General features: G+C 32.3%; 1 protein-coding gene across 2 annotated transcripts in view; it reads left to right on the forward strand.

Moving 5' to 3' along the window:
- The window catches only part of LOC119835570 (peptide transporter family 1-like), a 28,889-nt gene extending 14,169 nt beyond the window's left edge, over positions 1 to 14,720 (forward strand). For both annotated transcript variants that reach the window (XM_038360477.1, XM_038360478.1), the window contains exons 2-13: positions 2,351 to 2,429; positions 4,425 to 4,566; positions 5,343 to 5,429; positions 6,048 to 6,322; positions 7,338 to 7,420; positions 8,999 to 9,163; positions 10,663 to 10,788; positions 11,043 to 11,165; positions 11,240 to 11,589; positions 13,535 to 13,754; positions 13,888 to 14,124; positions 14,524 to 14,720. In XM_038360477.1, coding sequence (XP_038216405.1) covers positions 2,351 to 2,429; positions 4,425 to 4,566; positions 5,343 to 5,429; positions 6,048 to 6,322; positions 7,338 to 7,420; positions 8,999 to 9,163; positions 10,663 to 10,788; positions 11,043 to 11,165; positions 11,240 to 11,589; positions 13,535 to 13,754; positions 13,888 to 14,124; positions 14,524 to 14,682 — 2,046 coding nt within the window. In that variant the 3' untranslated portion in view covers positions 14,683 to 14,720. The remainder of the gene's footprint in view (positions 1 to 2,350; positions 2,430 to 4,424; positions 4,567 to 5,342; positions 5,430 to 6,047; positions 6,323 to 7,337; positions 7,421 to 8,998; positions 9,164 to 10,662; positions 10,789 to 11,042; positions 11,166 to 11,239; positions 11,590 to 13,534; positions 13,755 to 13,887; positions 14,125 to 14,523) is intronic.
- The last annotated feature ends 5,322 nt before the right edge of the window (positions 14,721 to 20,042 follow it).

Genomic DNA, 20,042 nt, shown 5'->3' on the forward strand with positions numbered 1-20,042 from the left:
ACAGATTCGAAATTCAAATGTAATATTTTTTTATAATTAAGTGTAACAGTATTTATGGCCAGACTAAGTATATCAGAAATTTGCGCGGCGAATGCACGATTTACGGAGTAAGTATAGAATTAATTCGCTTCACATACATTTGCCGCGGTACAGGTAGATAATTATAGCGAATATGTATGTATCAGTTAGTTGCGTTGTTCTCGTTACGTCATCCTATATTAAATCTTTGATCGTGGTGGTCCATGAATGAACTTAATGATGCACACCAATTGCCTTTCGGCTTCCATAAAATGGACGCTCCAGTTTGTACCGGTTCCTAGCCATTTGTGAGCATGGAATTCGGAACGTGATCGCTCGTCCCAAATTAAACTCATTTAATGAATCAATTTAAAAATTTAAACTGTCGGCATGAAAGGACCTTGTTAAAGATTTATCTACTTTAATGTATTTAGAGGTTAGAACTTCAAGTAACTGATTTGACGTTTATTTTGAATTGTTATGTGGGTATACTAACTTTCTAATTGCATAACCAATTTGCCAGTGGATGTTACTCGTTCTCGTTTTACAATCCATTGGATCTAAGTAATGTCCGTAAATATAAATAGTATTTAAAGCCAAATTGTGAAAAGTACTTAAGGGCGAGTTATTTTCGCTCCAAATTTTTCGCCAAATTCTTGCCATATCGAAATTTCACATTTTATAGCTATAATGAAAGTACACGCATAAAAAATCCCTGAACTCAACAATAAATATATTAAATTATTACATATGATATTCTCATCTCGCAGATCTCTCTCGCGATCGCATGTTGCAGCAAATTTTTATATGTAGGTCATAGGTATCATACCTAATAATAAAAAAAACAGAATCGAATAAGATTTGAAGTTGCATATCGATTAATACGGCTCTAATAACTACGTTTATGGTTGAACTCTTTTGAATACTCGCTGCACTGATCATCCGAGGTCTATGTAAGCTGGCTATTTTAAAACATTTCCTACTTTAGCAAACAAGACGACGAGAGCTTGGATTCAGAACATGATGCGCGTTTTTATTGATTTCCTTGGTTTTCAAGTTTTTGCATAGGAAAATATCCTTTCTTGTCATAAAACCAATAGAAAAGAAAATGTCATTAGAATTTTGTCATACCTATTTTATGTATTTGATCCGAAACTACTCAAGAAATCGCCATTTTCATTTCTTCGCATTTTTAAAGTATACCTCTTCTCTACCCCATTATTAGGTCTTTATTTATATATACATACGTCTTATATATAAATTTCTTTTTATTCGAGTTATGAATAATTTTAATATACAGTAGGTAAGTAATTTGTAATAAATTTATACGTACGTACAGTAACTGATAAATCCACAATATTTATACCAACGTTATAGTTAACTTGTTAATATAATCAATGTTATTCGGCATATCATTTAATATTCATAGAGTCGTTTATAAGCCACACTCAAGAATATTGATAAAATTATTTGATTATCATGTTGCAGACGCCGAAGAAGAATTTATAAGCTCTAATTTATAATTTGTGCGACAAAAATCTTACGAAAGATTAGGAAGACTAGACTCTAGAGATTAACTATTTATAAGGTATTTCCTTTTTGGAATCTAGGATTTGAGGTTTCATTGGTTTTGAGATTATTTAGTAATTTAGTTGCGTCCATTTGATTATTTCAACGTTATATCGCCTTTGTAAAATGGAAATTTAAAAAGGAAGTTGATAACAGACATGTCCATGTATACTTCAAACAAGTATATGTGGTATAAATTCACTATGTTCAAAATTGGTAACATGTGTTTTTAATTTTATTTATATTAATAACTTATTACTTATTCAGTGTGATCTATGATAATTTTGTGTGTTTTTATATAAGGACCACCAATTGCTTGATTGTGTAATGGATTGTCTTGATTTATGATTTATTTTGTCTTTTTTACAATATATATCTATTATTTTAATATGCATTATACTATTTCCATTTATTCATTACTTACAATGAACAATATGCTCGTTATATCTTATATGTAAAATTCCTGTGTCACAATTTTAGTCATCAAATTCCTCGGATTGTCTGGATCGTATCTTACGAAATTTTGTGTGCAGGTTGTCTTAGAATCAGCCAACATATTTCATATCCCTAAATGATAAGAACAGCGTTTGCCGGGTCAGCTAGTTTACTTCTATTTTTCACAGTTTATAGTTAACTGTTATTTTTGTGTCCATAGTTCATGTTTCATTTTTTCAATGGATACTTAATACAATAACAATGTATCTTCTATTACACACATCTGAATCAGGTTCAAATAAAATTGATAATCTCTTTTCTTTTTCAGAAACTTCCGTATCCAAAAGCAGTTGGCTTCATAGTGACAAATGAGTTCTGCGAAAGATTTTCTTACTATGGAATGCGAGGTAATTAATACACACAGCACTCAACAATGGCTTTCGTTAATTGTATGTAAATTTGAGCTGCTATCTTCTCAATAATTATATGACATCCTTCATATCAATAATTGAATGTTGTTGTATGTTAAATTCAAATATAAGCGTTGCTACGGTTAGGCAAGAAACGCGGGTTCGAATGCCGCCTCGTGATCAAATTTTTTCTATTCTTTCAAAATTTCTCATTTATAAAGCATTTCAATGCTATAAAACTAAAACTTAAACATAAGTATTATTTAAAATTCAAGTTCTCCGGGAGGGTTGAATTAAGTGGGTAATTTTCTACACTTTAAGGTGCTTTTTACGAATTCTCCTTGCTGAGTAATTTTACGAGGAAAACATTTTCCGTAAAATCAATAGCTTCGTTGTAGGCGCACGCCTCATAGAGCTATAAGTATGTTCGCGTGTATTTGCGTACTAGCTAGTAACTTCTCCTATCCACACCACCTTGATATAGATAAAGTGAAGCGTTTTTTTCTGTTGATTCATCAGTAGGCCGAATTCCAGTTTTATATAATTCGTTAATACGGATCTGCCTTCAGATGTTGCTTGCAAGACCGGAAAAGAATGACAAGAAGTTGGTTGTATTATACAACTTTTAAAGTAGATATAAATTACAAATATTGTCAAAAAATATATGATAAGTTTATGATGTTCCCATTTACCACACAGAAATGATTTATTCCAAAACCTAAACATAAGTTTCTTTTGGAAGCATTATTAGAATTAATGATTGATAACAGACTCTTAAACTTTTTCTGTTTATTTTTCTTAGGTTATACATAGTAGTTATACCATATAAGTAGGTATACCGCTGTATATTGAAAGGTAAGGAAAACTAAGACAACGATACATATATACCTATTTGTAAAGTCTATGAACGATTCTTTTTTTGTCTGCCAATTCTGTCTTAAATGAAAGGCCTTATAAAGTTTGACAACACACATTTTTATGTGTAGATTTATCGTAATATATATATCCCAAAGAAAATAAAACTTTTACAATGCCTACGGTAATTAATGTGCACAAAACATCCATGAATTAAACTTTGAGTGTAGTTTTTAAACTGTTTAGTAAATTTAACTCCATAATATTGGTTTTTACGTTTATCTTTTATCTTGTGTATTCCAAGTGTGGATAGGTGCTTCAATGGAGATTATTTCGAAATAGAATTTTCTAACCTAGTTTTCTAGTATCGATATGAATGTATGTCGAATGGTTGTTATTGCATCATATTTTCATTGATAATTGTCCAGGGATAGAAATAATTTGTTTTGTTGTACATACATTACTTACAAATTATCCTTCATATTTATCTTTCTATGCATATGCAGCTAATATATTTTTAGTAATAGTTAATTTCCTCAGTTCCCAATTCCTATAGAAATAGGTTAATAAAGATGTAAGAAATTCTATTAACATACTATTAAAATGCTTCCATAATAATTCACAGCTCGTTTCGATACAGTAACTATATAAAAAATGCACGCAACTATATTAATTTAAAATCTGATAAATGTCTAATATTTTCATTGAATCTAACATCAGACTATGTAGGTAGGTTATTATAAGGAAACGGGGAAAAGGGGATAACCGACATCCCGTACCTACTGACTCAGATTTATGAATCTGCAAGTAGGTAATTATATTATGGTATTAATGGAATAGAACATTGTTTCTAGAAAGTTTGGGTTCAAAATCGTAGGCAACACCTATGTAATTTAATACTACAATATTTATTAATAAATATACCATGTATCCACACACATATAGTAAGTTATCTCAAAATTTTTATTTATCAAATTATTGCCTGTTATATATTATTTACAAAACGGTTCTACTAAAAATATTTATAGAGGAATAAATTTTTATAACATGATTGACAAATCATCTTCCCATACAAATCTATTCAAGTAACTTATAATAATAATCAGCATGTAGTTATATACGAATCATTTATTATAGCAATTCTGTCGCTATACTTGCGAGACAAGTTGGGATATAGTGACAACGGTGCGACCGTGGTGTACCACACCTTCACAATGTTTGCGTACTTCTTCCCCTTGATGGGGGCCATGATCGCTGATGGATGGCTGGGCAGATTCAGGTATGGTCTTCACGCCTATTTTTCCCTATATGACAAAATTGTGTAAAGTATTGCCGAGGACTGAGATTCAAAGTGATACAAAATGTTTTAAATTCATAACTCTGTTACGCCAATTGCCTTTAATTTATAGCTGTATAAAGACTTCTATGGCAGGTAAAATGTAATTTATGGGTCACCCGTTGCAGGCCATATATTAATAATTATTATCTATTGTTTTAGTGCTTACTTAATAAACAGCACTAAAAAAATGTATCATAATACTTTAGTTTATCCTTGAATAGTTTAGTTAATTTTGTTTAATTTATTTTTTTTATGAGTCACAAGTTATTTAAAAACTATTCAATTATCAACTACATCACATTAAATGAACACAAGTGTTCTGAGTTTATGTTTGTGATGTTTACCTTCACCTGATAAAATTTAATCGAAAACTGGTTTAAGAATATTTAAGTACTAAGTGCTTACTCAATAGATACTGTTCAATCGTAAATAAGTTTTAAATTAAAATATTGATTTAATTGATTGATGTTTGATATAATTGATATTTGTTTAGTGTTTCGTTTTTCAACACACTAATACAAAGCTAAGAAAACTTGAATACACGAAAATGGTTAACTGAATATCTCCAGCACAAAAGTTTATGAAAGTCATTTTGTTAGGCAGAACAAACATACAGAGGATATATCTATTTGTAATGATTAAACAATTCCTTAAATTTACTGCCCAAACTAATGACTCAGTTTTATTTATTTCTTATACTTCATTTTCAATTGCAGAACAATATTCTACCTATCACTTGTATACGCATCGGGAAGTGTCCTAATATCTTTGACAGCTATGCCGCCAATCAACTTGCCGCAAATGTGAGTAGATATAATTTGCGTTCGTGAATATAAAGGAAGTCCAATCAAAATTAAAATATTATATTATTACGATATATAAAATATTATTACGATTCTCATAGGTCTATTTTTTTACGAAAAAAATCCTCGTAATCAAATAAGAGTTATTTTAGATATTTGAATCTTATGGCACATCAACTACTGTATACACGAAATAACACTCACTCCATTATTTTATTGAAAAACTTTATGTAGGTCGCACTAATTAACAACATTACATGTAAATGCATATTAGGAATCAGTGATAACATAAGAACAACACTTTGATGTGAAATAAAACCTTTTGTAGATTAGTTAAGTCGGTCACAGAAGCTATTTGTAAAAACGTTTTAACTATCGCATGATTGATATTAAACGATATTAATTGTTTTATTTGATTAACGTCAATCAGTAACCTTGTATGTCGGTGATTTCTTAAAATTCAAGTATATAGTGAATTATTATAATAATTGGTTAATTAATAATTTAAACCGAAATCGGTCCAGGAAAATCCATCATCCTTACAATATTGTTTGTATTTATGTTTAATATAGAACTGTTAATATTTACAGACTATTAAAATTGTCAACGTACTTTCAGGGAATTCACTATAATAGCACTTCTGTTAATAGCATTCGGAACAGGAGGAATAAAGCCCTGTGTCTCCGCCTTCGGCGGCGATCAGTTCAAGTTGCCCGAACAAGAGAGATACTTGGGCTATTTCTTCTCCTTGTTCTATTTTGCTATTAACGCTGGAAGTCTTATATCGACTTTCCTAACGCCAATACTGAGGGCCGACGTCCATTGCTTCGGGGACAATGATTGCTACTCGCTGGCGTTTGGTATTCCCGGAATCCTAATGGTAATTTCTATTGGTGAGTTCTCTTCATATTAATTAAATAATACTTTCTATTGGTCTGTGTTTAAAACACTATAGTTTACTACAGACTGTAATGACAGTGGTTATATATAGGTTTTATAAACCCATATAGATATCGACTGGACTTTAAAATTTATTGTATACATGCAGAAGCTAACATAATATCATCAATTATGTAAAATAAGAGTCATTTACGAAGTAAGTTTGAATTAAAACCACTAACAACAGTTTAATGACACATTCAAACTATTATCTGATGATTAAATAAATTTGCTTTCTGAAAACTGATACCAAAAAGTTATAATTTTTATCGGATACGACACGAATTAGGATGTCACAAGAATTGAAAGAGAATTTTTATTATGTTGCTAAATTTAATTGAAATTTACTTAAAGAATAAACGTTTACCTTGAATCTAGATGCTTCAGTAATTTTATAAACAAAAAAAGGCAACATTTACTGCTTGTTATTTATGAATGTTTCATTGAAGTTGACAAAGACTTTACGAAAGATAATAATTATTGTATCTTATAACGCTTAACCTTCTGGTATTGAGGTCTCTAGGGTCATTTGTAATCTTATCGTTTCCTAAGGATGCACTTAAATGCAATATTATAGACTGAATATTGTAAAGCTAAATAATGTATAGTGAAAATGTAGAACTTACTCTGTCTTATAATTATTTATAAGGCTGTTAACTGTTTTATTATCATTTTATTTTATTACAAAACCTCGCGTTCACGATACGAATATATTATGTAAACTGCATTATATCACTATCTAACACTTGTATTTAAATCAGGGAACTCACAAAAGAACAATAAAACTTTAATACGTTTGTTGAAGTCGTCGAATTTATACGCAAGCTTCGAAAAATAAAATAAAAAATACTTAGTAATACACAAAAAGCAAATAAATTATCGAAATGTTCTTAATACATATTATAATTGATTTAATTCCTCAAGGCCTAACTCCCTGGTGCACAAGTTCAATTATCATTCTGTTAACAGTGTTCTTCGTGGCCGGGAAAAGACTGTATATAATCAAACAACCGGCCGGAAACGTGCTTGGCAAGGTTTCAACTTGCATCGGCGTAAGTATGATTTGGACAACCAAATTCGTTGATCAGATAAATTCCCTTTTTTGTACGCACGTATGTCCTGTAAAGTTTTATATGGATTTTAGTTTAGTATGGTATCACGGTTGGATTTAAGCTGGTATTAATTTGATTGTTATACATATGTGTTAACTGTGTCCGATATCGTTTATAGAAAATATTCAGATTTTCATTTTTCTGCGATTTACTGTATAATCATATACTTCATTACTATATATGACATCAGAGAAAACGATGATCATAACATATTAAATATTCCTGTAGTTAAGAACCTCCTTCCGTTATCGCAGTAATACGGGTCAACAATCATTGCGCAAGGTGATCAAAAGAAATACTCGTATGTAGGTGTTGTGCTGACGCATGATTTTCGATCGCGTCGCACATCGCATAGTGACGTTCCCCAGTAGTACCCGTAGCGAGTTATGGGAACTACAGGGAAACGACTGGGCCACCGAACCCCGTTAAAGTAGTTTATAATTAGTGTAGCGTATTTGCTAAATAACTTAGAGAAAATATAATAATTTCATTAAGCTGGAAACTTTAATTCATCTCCCTACATACCCTACACTAAATATACATGTCAATAGGTAACGACAAGTAGAGTTGTTTGTTAATTAAAACAAGCAATTAAGAGCTAGCCTTAGTGTTAGAAATCATTCTAGTACATACCTACTGCAGTAATATAATCATATAATTTTGTTTGGTGCGTCTATGAAGGAACATACAAAGCACAGAATGTGTAATGGGTTTCTCCAATCTTTAACTAATTTCAACTCCCGTAACTGTTCAATTTAACATTTATTTATAGTTTCCTGATATGTCCAAATATCAGTTCAAGTCATTGGAAGTCTTTGTTTATCTCAACCATGCTTTTGCAAGTTTAATAAGCTGTATCCATTGATATATTTGTGGGCAGATACATAAGATTATTTACTATGAGCGATGTAATAATTTTACTAAAAATAATTATTTCGTCATTTGTTTAAAAATTTTATGAAAAAGAAAATTACAACCGTTCTAAAACTAAGCATTTTATGTATGGGTATTGTTAAATTTTAATGAGTTATTTAACTATAATAATAATAATAATTATTAATAACATTATTGAGTTTATTTAAACATTTCATATAGTTCAAAGTAAAAAATAAATTTCGACCGAACGATCTGGCTGGTGAATAATTTCGCCGGCCATTTAAAAAACGAATCCCTCTTTTATTTCACTCACTAACCCGCCCGCCAAATATAGCCCTCGGGCACATTGTGTTTGGAATTTGGATGCTGGCAATATATTCTTTTTTTTTAATAAATGTATGTCCCAGACGTTGAGATGCAACTTCGTATAAGTGAACATAACTTTTTTTAATGAAGTATATAAATTAATGAAATATTAAAGAAAATATTACTTATTGAAATTGCAAACACGTTCATATAATAAAATTTACTAAATAAAAATAGTAAAAAGTTCTAAACTCTATATAGAAAAAATATTTATTTTGTGTATTAATAATAACATTTGGTGAGGTTAAAATCTTTAACAAACTACCCCTATTCCAGCACGCAATAGTGCAATCGTGTAAAAGCAAAGAGAAGCGCAAACATTGGCTGGACCACGCGAGCGGCAAGTACGACACGGAGCTCATAGAAGACATCAAGTCTTTATTGAGGGTGCTCGTGCTGTTCATACCGTTGCCTGTGTTTTGGGCGCTGTTCGACCAGCAGGTTAGTTTACTATATGGATTCAGAGGTTGCTCTTTTGAAAATCCGTGTTGCTACACCACCAGTACGAAGTTGCTGTTATTGTATATAAAACTATGTGTTTCACAATGTTTAGTTTAGTTTAGTTGCTTTTATTTATTGTGGGAGAATTTAATGTTTGTGTGGTTTTTCAAGCGTTTTTTTTTTTTTCAGATTATCGAATTTCACGTTTATATTCTGTTATTACGCGTTAGTTTTGGAGCATATTTTGAATTTAACAATTAATTAAATTACTGTTTTTCTTAAGAACTTATGTCATGTCTTATTGTAAGTTATTAGTCTTGATCATAAGCAATTGAATAATTGAGGTCGTTTTCCCTCATACTTTATTTTTGCTCAGTTATCAATATTGTCCGAGTAAATTTTTTTAAAAATTTTAAAGTTATCATCCCAATCCAAACGGAGACAAATCATTGGACGCTGGCTGGCCTTTTCAGTGGTCCTCTAGCTCCTCGCTAATCTACAGCTTACTAACACAATAAAATCTATATAGTATAAAATACACTGATTTTGTATGTAAAATAATAAGATTCTTTCCCGACGGTTTAATATTGTTTCAAGTAGATTATAATCAAAGCATGTGAACTGTCCAACGTGTTATTAACCAATATAAATGCGCAGAACGCTGTGGCCGTTTTCATTGCCACGCGTTGTTAGCCTTTCTAGGAGCCGTAAAATGAATTTCAATCCAGACATTAAATAAATTAATTAATTTAACATAATAGAATATTTTTCAGATTGACTCTGATGAAAAAACGATTATTATACATCGCCATTTTACAGCGTAAATTAACATTTTTGGCGCCACGCCGAGTGGAGGTGACATGTAATGAAAAGTCCACTGTTAAAGCATAATTAAACCATGTTTATTAATTAGTTCGTATGATTTTGACATTCAATTAGTAACATGAATGAAAAAATATATCACCATTAAATTGTGCGCTCTGAATGGTCTATGGGAATAAGATAAATTGGAAAATTGTTGGCAATAAAATGTTCTGTATTTAAAATTTTAAAACACATTTTGTCACATTATACAGACTCATTTTCATGGAAGTTTAATTTCATATGACATTTATTGCTCTACGAGTAGCTTTGAACAACTAAAATATTTAAACATTTTGCAATCTTGCAACAATTTATTGACAAATGATTTAAACATTTTTGAGTTTTAGTTTTTTTTTTAACAAAAGTATGAGACTTCTCAATTTTTGATGATTGAGCGATGTTCCAATAAATATCTACTGATCTGCTATCAAGCATTTCAAAATATATATAAGTATTCCTAGCTGCTCACCCTGAATCCACCGGAGTAGACTTTTTAGTTAGTTAGTTTCTCAGGCGCAAAAAGAATCCAGCAGGTTATCCGTTCAGTCATTTTCATTTTCATTTTCTTGAGATCCATTGTAACTAAAACGAATATACATACACATATTAAAAAATACATTATTTTAAATTATTAGGGGTCAAGATGGACGTTCCAAGCGGACCGAATGGATCAAGACATCGGAAGTTGGACGCTGAAGGCCGACCAAATGCAAGTCCTCAATCCGCTATTGATTTTAGTATTCATCCCACTATTTGAAGTTGTAAGTAGAGTATTATATTAGATTTATCTAAATAAATTTAAACTAGCCACACAACTCGCATCCTTTTGGATTGCCCGGGAATAAAAAAATCGTATGTTAATAACTAAAGCTAGCTTTCTAATGGTCTAGGAATCATATCAATCATACAAAGAATCAAATAAAATTTCTTTCCTCCTCGTAATATTTGGATAGACTAACATCTATTATCTATTAATATGAAATAGTGTTTTAAAATATCTTCTATTTGATTATAGGCTATATATCCATTTTTGACCTGGACCAAACTAATAAGAAAGCCTTTGCACAAAATGATATGGGGAGGAATTTTAGCGGCTGCGGCGTTCGTCATATCTGGTATTGTCGAACTTAATCTCTTGGTAAGTAACATTTACTCGAGGTACTAAAATAAAAATAAAATAAAATCTTTATTTAATTATCTTCAAAATTACAGCCTACCTATGGGACACCGGTATCAGAAGGTTTAGCGCAATTGAGAATATACAACGGTTTCGATTGCAATTTCACATTAACTCTTCAGAACCACACCAAACACTTCAATGAAACAGAAAACTTCCTCATAACCCCCCTTGGAATGTTCGAGAAATTAGACATTGAGGCTGAACATTCGATTGAACTACCTTATTCTCTCAGCGGACAGGGGAACGCTAATTGCTCGAACATAGTGTACAAAGGCAGCTTTATGTTAGAGGAAAAAAAAGCTAACTCCTTCTTTATTACAACAGATATGATGTATAACTTTACTGATAATAACGACAAGGCGATAGATGGTGTTAATGTAAGGTAAGAAAATTGTTATAACTATACAGAAGAAATTTATAATTGACCGCGAATATGATAATGTGACATTTTTACATTTATAACTGAATATTTCGAATTATCGGTTGGATATATAAACCTTAAAGTTCATCTTTATCGTTTCCATTGCACGACTCCGGCGAATAATATTTTTCATATATAGAATTCCAAAAATCTAACATTTTACGTTCTGGTCTAGAGTTGACTAATTTATTGTGTTTCCCAAAAAGAAACAAACTATCATCTCCTAAAGTCATTGGCCACCATGTGACATTGGCCTGGTTTTTGAACGTGGGTTCTCCAGTTTTAGCAAAATTGGCCCACATTCTAGCAATCTCCGTAATAAAAATTCTATCGCGATTGTGTAAGTCTTCTTTTATTTTTACGTAATTTTCCCAAAGCGGGTCACATTTAAGGATGTAACAAATTTCATCACCTTGTGCCGCTCCTTTTATTTTGGTGTTAGCAGTAGCGATCGAGGTAGCTCTTGCAGCACTAAAATTACCCACATAGTTAAATTTGTATACATACAATTGAGTTTCGGTTGACTTTAAATACGTTTGTATAAAATTATAAATCGGATATTTATGTAGATCCGACACATATTTTAGAATTCCTTCGAGTGACGCAGCGTTGTCGTTGATTTGTTTTTGGAAGTATTTTTTACGTATTAATTCTCCAATTTCTCGATATTTCTTTGACCCATATGTATATCTACAGAAATTAAAAAAGGGTACTAAGTATTTGAATTGCATGAATTCTTTTATATGCTGAGGATTATGTATGAACGGAAGTACTTCAGTTATACTTTCTTGACTCGTAAAGCCGACCATTATATCCATATACTTAAGGTGTTTTAAATTGTCATTTATTTGCAACGTCCGTTTAGATATTAATGAATGTTTTGATACTGTTTCATTTATTGGCATGAATGGTATCATAGGTCTTTGCGAGTTCCTTGTTGTTGAACTATTGTATATTTTGGCAGAATTCCATATTAATTCATTTGTTGATGCACTTGTTATATCTTTATATCCAGATATTTTTAAGGCTTTTTCTAACTGAACCTTCTCAAAGCCAGGGTCACCTTGAAACATTGATGATGAAAATATACTACCGCTTTGAAGAATTACTCTAGAAAAGAGCCTCCGAAATTTTGTCATCATTAACAAAGATATGAACGAAGCTGCTGATCCACTACTCATAACTGTAATTTTATTTTTGTCTCCACCGAAATGCTTTATGTTTTTTCGAATCCATTTCAGTCCAGTAATTATATCTTTCAGACCCATATTTGTATTATTGTCAGTATTATTCACTTTTAAGAAACCAAACACTGATATTCTATGTGTTAAAGTCACTAAAATGACGTCATTGTCTATAAGGAAATCTGCTCCATGTATGTGACTAAAACTAGAGGTGAAAGCATAGCCATGTATCCAAACAATAATCGCTTTTGGAGTCCTTAATCCGTATTTTGGGAGGTATGGCGTATAAATATTCAGATATAGACAGTCTTCAAATCCGAAAACACCATGTTTATGGACAATATGGCTTTGAGCGCATGCTCCATGATATTCTGTAGTAGCGTCAATGGGCCGCTTCCACGTTGTTATTGCCTCAGGATTTTTGAACCTAAATTTCCCAACAGGAGCTTGTGCATATGGTACTCCATAAAAAGCGTAAAAAACTCTTCCTTGAAATACCGTCGCTTCCGTTGTTCCATATAGAGTTCCGTGACTTAATTTTAATTCAACTCTACAAAATGATTGTGAAAATAGCGAACTAGTTAATAACATGAAAATAACCAACATATTTCGCCTATAAACCTTAAACAAAACCCCAATAGAGTATTGTTTACATTTAACGATAACTACGCTAGATTAAATTTCTAAGCAGAAATTAATGGAGTTTGCATTTTTCCTTTCAGGTTTTTATCAAATGTACATGGATTTCTTCCCATACAAATATATGACAGAAAAAAAAATAGGACAGTATTTAGGGTTATGACTGATGACACGTTTCAAAAATCAATAGGGAAAGGCACTTACGATGTGATAGTTAATGAACAAACGGTCCTTGAGAGTTTTCAATTTATGTCCGGAGCTGTGTATACTTTCAATGTTTACGGAGCCCCTGATGGAAGATACGTAAGTATATTCGTTGTATCTATGTATACTCGTTATATAAAGCATGCAATATGTTCCACATTTCTTGAGACTCCATACAACAAGGCACGCTCAGACTTCTTCTTCTTATTTTTTTATCTTTGTTATCCCACAGCTAATAAACGCCCACACAATAACGCCACCGAACAGCATCCACATATTGTGGCTTGTCCCGCAATACGTAGTGATGACGATGGGCGAGGTCATGTTCTCCGTAACGGGGCTCGAGTTCTCGTTCACGCAAGCGCCAGCGAGTATGAAGTCCGTATTGCAGTCTGTGTGGTTGCTAACCGTGGCGTTTGGCAACTTGATTGTGGTTCTCATCGTGGAAGGGAACTTTTTGGATGCTCAGGTATGTGATTTACCCGTTCACTCTAAGAGTTATAAAGAGTAACGATATTTTTTGTAGTTGTAGAGATGACCTGTATTTCATTAAGTATTCCATCGTTCGTTTTATCATATAATTTATTATCCCTCATCAATTTTATGCATTGAATTTGCCTTTCAAGCTAAAGTAAGTTTATCTTTTAAACCCATATACACGTACTTTATCTTACATTTAATATTCTACGACGGGATCTATTTTAATATAATCTAATATGGTTATATAGCAGGATTGCAGAAGTTTTGGCCAAAGACGAACTGTTTAAAGCGGGAGAGTCCCTGAAGTCAAAACGCCTGATGGTCGTTTTGTAAATCTATTGGCTTTTATAACATTTCGCCTATGTACTAAAGTGGATATTTTTTTCAGTGGAAAGAATTCTTCTTGTTCGCTGGTCTCATGTTGGTGGACATGTTCATATTCATGGCGATGGCTTTCCGATACAAGTACGTGGAGTTAAGGTCGAGTGTAGAACAGTTACCAGTGGAAGAAATAAGACTGCCCGACAAGCCTAGCAAAAACAACTAGATTAAGTTTAATTGTATAAATAAATTGTTTAAAGCGTCTTTGGTGGTTTTCTTCAACGTTTTTGAAAAAAAAATTAAACAAATTATCTGTATTGAAATCAAATTATCTGTAAAAATATGTGATTGTAAAGATAGTATAACATGATACAGTTTATCAACTTTAATAAAATTATCGTACGAGAGATGTTATCTTCGGTTAGTTTGAATATTGTTTCTCTGACAACTTAAAAAAGCCAAATAAAAAATATTTCAAACATTATGCTTCTGTTCTCTATTGACAATATCCATGTTTTATAAGACCACAAAAAAAACAATTCATCATTTTGTATATTTACAGAATAAATTTTTAGTTTATTTTTTTTTTTTTGTATCGCATATTTAAACAGAAAATAAAACCAGAACTAAAAAGTAACTGCGATTTTGTTCAAAATTTGACTAGCACTGGAAAATAATGTTTCCCTGTTTGTATGAATGGCGTCGTTTGGCGCTTACATTGTTTTAGAATGACTCGATTTATAAATTCAAAAAAAACATATAAACCTTAAGTTCTATGATTTTTGACCTAGTTTTGATTAAATTAAAGAAAAAACAAGTAACATTACATTTTTTAATGTTGTCAATTCAACATTCAGAATTTCACTGCATTGTTAAAAAATAAATGATAAAGTTAGTAATAAAAATATAAGAATAAGCTATTATTATCATGGTATATAACATTGTTATTAATCAAATTAGCTGTTCTGATAACATATAATCCAATAAACTGGAAAAGAACATCAATACTACTCATAATCAAAAACCATCGTTTCCAAACTTGATTACATTAAAATCTTTAAATGCATATCCGGTATTGGCTACGTCGTACCGAGAAATTCCATTAAAATCTTATTCCGCTTCGATAGCGATCCCAAAATTTACATAAACGTTCGCTTAATTGCCCAACCAATTTCGTAGAACTGGCAACGTTTCGAGTGTGATGAGTGCCTAGATAGATTGGGCTCATTGATGTCATCCACAGGCGATCCAATGAGATATTGCAGACGGCGGACCCATTCATACGCCTACACTCGTATGACATAAATAGTGAAACTGAATATGCATTGTGCAAAATACATGTATGGTGCATTCAGTAAAATACGCTCCCGGGACCTTGCGAACTTGGACCTTGCGTTTAACAGCTTTTGTTCAAGCCATAGTAGCTGGATTGAAGCGCAAAGGCCACGTAGTTTGCAGCTAATATTTAATCTATAACTTCGTGTATTTTATAAAACTTTGTTGTCGATTTGTTTAAGAATATTTTGCTTTCACTGGCACGTTAGGCACTTTCTTTAGATTTGTTCTGCCTTAATAAAGATGAGATAATTATGGGTACATTCCCTTACCTTACCGTATAAACTTAAATAGATACTTATTTGTCTATATATCAATTATTATTATCAAAAAATTAGTAGCCTACCAGGCATTATTTACAAAAAAAAATAAAGCAAATATGCATATTTATATAACAAGTTCCATATTTTCACATTAAACTGAAAATTAAAAAAGTGACATTGCAATCGAACTACCGCAATAAAAAAAAAAAACAAAAATTATACGCAAAATGACCGGATAACAAACAGTCGAGATGTACAATCTGTTTAGTTTAATGGCGTGAACACATTAGACAATTGGTTTTGGATAATTTGTGTGTTGTTCCCATACACCGAGGACGTCTCTCGCCGTGTGACGTCGGTTAACCCCTGGCTTCGTGTGAAGGGGAGATCGCGGGGCTTCTCAAACTGTACGACTACTATTAACTATTACTAACTAATTTAAGACTAGCTTATTAGTACGATTACAGTTTCAACCAATATCATGTAGTTCGTAAAAATATCACAATGTTATGCATTTAATAAAACATATTATTTGTTTTTCTTGGACAGAAAAATAAATTTTATCTATCATAATAATAATGTATCCCTCTCAAGAGATATTTGTCTGTTACGTATCTAGGTAAAATAAGGATTATAAACTGGAAAAAAATAAAATTGAAATTGTATAAACAAATGATTACTTATTAATTAAGAAAAAACATTGAAAAAAAACTATTGTTATGAACTTTGAGAATCGCATCCAACAATGAATCGCACGAGTCTGTGAGCGACTTGTTAATAATTGCGTATAATAAATGCTTAAATACAACAAACAGACAGACAAATACGGGCAGGGGTGAACACAAAAAGTCCTATTCAGTTTCAACCCATTGACAATGATGTTTTTGAAGCGCTTACACGCTTTATACTTGTTAAATATGTTTTTATACATACATAAATATTTATATCTTTTTAATTTTTTAAAAACCGAAGTAAGCATTCAAAAAAGTATATTTAGATGTGTTTTAGACAACCTTGATTGAAACAAAACCAAATTTTCTCAATCTTTTCATCAGGGCTGATAATTAAGATATTTTTAAAGGAAGGGTATCCTTTGTATCATTTATCAGCAGGCGAGCAGTGGTGTCATTAGAAGTACTTACCTACCTACTCAAATAAAAATTTCAGCCACTTCTGGCTTGAAATTTTTTAGAGTTTACTAAACCAGTTTTCTCTTTTGAGAAAATTAAAGAATCCGCTGGTAAATAATTATAAAAACTCAGAATAAATATTACTTTCGTAAAAATCTGTCGAAGCAAAACGAACTAAATAAAAGCCCAAATATCTGTTGCAAAATATCCAACACCAACAATTCAAGTAGGTACCAGGACGCAAATTAATTGTGTAGTTAGATGTGAGTCGTAAAAACAGTTTTGACGAAGGCGTTGGTACATGTTCCAGGCACTTGGGCCGGCGCGCGGCGGTCACGTGGCGAGCGCGTGGCCTCCGATCCTCCGCACAAAGCGTACCAACCACGTGCGCACTGGATAATCTCAAGCGAGCATATGCAGCCAAATAAATAAATTAACTAAAGCCAATGGTGGCCGTTCCGTGGTTTTCTGAATGTTTCGCGGTTAATCTCATGAGAAAATTAAAATGCACTGCGGATTGTTAATTAAATCCGCGTTCTGTTCTGTTGGTTTATTTGGTTTGAAATTTTTAATTTAATCTTTTTATTAGGTTCTGGTTTTGAAACTAGACAATTATTGTTCTGCGACTGAAGGATTATCGCTATAAACTATTATGTATCTACTGACTTATTTGTGTTTATAATTTAAATAAAAACCTTTAGTTTTAAGTACAATTGAAATAAAGATTTACAACTTTTACATAATTGAAAGATTCACATTAATATAACCGCCCCATTTCCACGTTTTAAAGTAATTAAAAGGATGTGTGGGTACATACAACATATAATTCAAAGCCTATATTTAAATGTGAAGATACATCTACATCTGCTGTCTCTACTATCTAATCTTCATTCCTGAAATCGTCATCAAGCATCGCTCCACTTCAGCGTGTAATCATAACAGAATCAATGAGGGCTGCAAGAACTATTAAGTACACGGGGCGGGGCTGAGCGCGTGGATCCCGCGTGGCGCTGGCAGGTCGCATCAGCTCCCTCGCCGCGACAAATCAATTACAGGGTCGAATGGGGACGGACTTCCGAATGGGAATTAGCACCAAATTATACTCGACGAAATTACTTGTTTGTAGTTCGGGGCGACGCGTTAATTTATAGGCACTGCACGGCTGGTTGTAGAAATGGGTGTAAGGAGAGGATAGTTCACACGATTACGCATAGAAATTTCATGATTGGCCCATGTGATGTACCTACTACTTATATTAGGGATGTATGTTGTAGTAGTCTCACCTAATAGAACATTTATTCTTGTTTTGATTTTTAGATTTAAAGACATAAATAACAACACGAAATAGTCTCTACTTAATCGTTTCAGTAGAACGATTGCAAAAAGCCGAACATCAGCACGTTTTTATGCTTAATGCGAATTGACAGATCATGCAAAAAATGCTTAACAAGAACAAAATAGAAAACGGAATAACATACGTACTGCAATTAGCTACGCTTAAGTAGCCAGCTTTCCGTTTTATTTCTACACCTACCTACATGTAATCTTTGAATTGTGTTATGGTAACTAAAAACACACGTTTTTTAGTTTCATTAGTTCTGTACGCATGGTTTGGCCATAAATACTGTTATAATAAAAAATAACAATATTATGTTTAAATTAGGAACCTGTACCTTATTCTTATACGAATTTTACATTTCCGCTTGCGGCTTCGCTAGTCAAAGAAAAAGATTGAAAGTCTTGGTTTTCTCCGCATAGTTCCCGTTCCCGTGGGATTTTTATCCTGGAGATAAAAATCCTATACAATCCTATGGCCTTTCTCGAGTCACAAACTATGTTTGTAACATATTTCAATCGAATCCGTTCTGCAGGTTAGGTGTGTTGAAGAGACAGAAAGACAAGCAGGCAAGTAGATAGAGTTACTTTACCGTATATATTAGTAATTATATAAAAAAAATATATATAGAAATTTTTAAATCCTCGCTTTGCTCGGTACCTAATAGACAAATGTTGGTGTACCGGGTTATTAGTACATACAATAAACCCTGAACTGTACCAGAAAAAGATCTGTCTATCAACATAGTACCTATTAGCACAAAAAAGATCAAAGTGTAGCAGCGAAGAAAGGAATTCGGAGAAATCCTGACCGAAAGCAAAAGCCTTTTCACGGGCTACAAATAGTATACATACTATATCGCTTATTTAAAAGATGATTTAGGAATTTTTGTCTTTAAGAATTCACTGCTCATACATTAAGTAACAGTCATATATAAAATGAGTCCGGGTGGCAGATTCCGCCGCCGCCGGCGAATGTCTTAGTATAAATTTGGGACCCATTTTACTCTTTGGGTACACGACCCTAATCAAAGGCGTCGTATTTTCAGTCGACTCCAGGCAGCGCAATTCGCACTACGCAACTTGTGGGATGTTAGCTATGAAGGAATCACATAGCTAACATCCTTCTTTGTGTCCTATTTTGTGCAAAAGGTTTTGTGTTGACAACACAACGGCACAAGTGTATCAGGATAGATTTTTGAAAAGATGATTAAGTCACTTAACAACATTATATTCCATTTAACCAATGAACACTTTACCAACATTATGCCTGGAGTTATAAGCTCCAAGGGTGATTGGAAGCGGACGTTTTTATAATAACTGGCCAAAGCATTTTAATTACTGCATAAAAGCCACTGCCGATTTTATAGGATCTTAATGTATTTGTATCAAACCGACTTCAAAGGAGGAAATTTTCAATTCGACTGTGTATTTTTGTTGTGTTTGTTCATAATAAATGTTTACTCGGTGAATCGATATTTATGAAAAAAAAAAAAGATTTTCTCCATTAACAATTTTGATGG

Source organism: Zerene cesonia, chromosome Z (genome assembly GCF_012273895.1).
Source record: "Zerene cesonia ecotype Mississippi chromosome Z, Zerene_cesonia_1.1, whole genome shotgun sequence".
NCBI lineage: Eukaryota > Metazoa > Arthropoda > Insecta > Lepidoptera > Pieridae > Zerene > Zerene cesonia.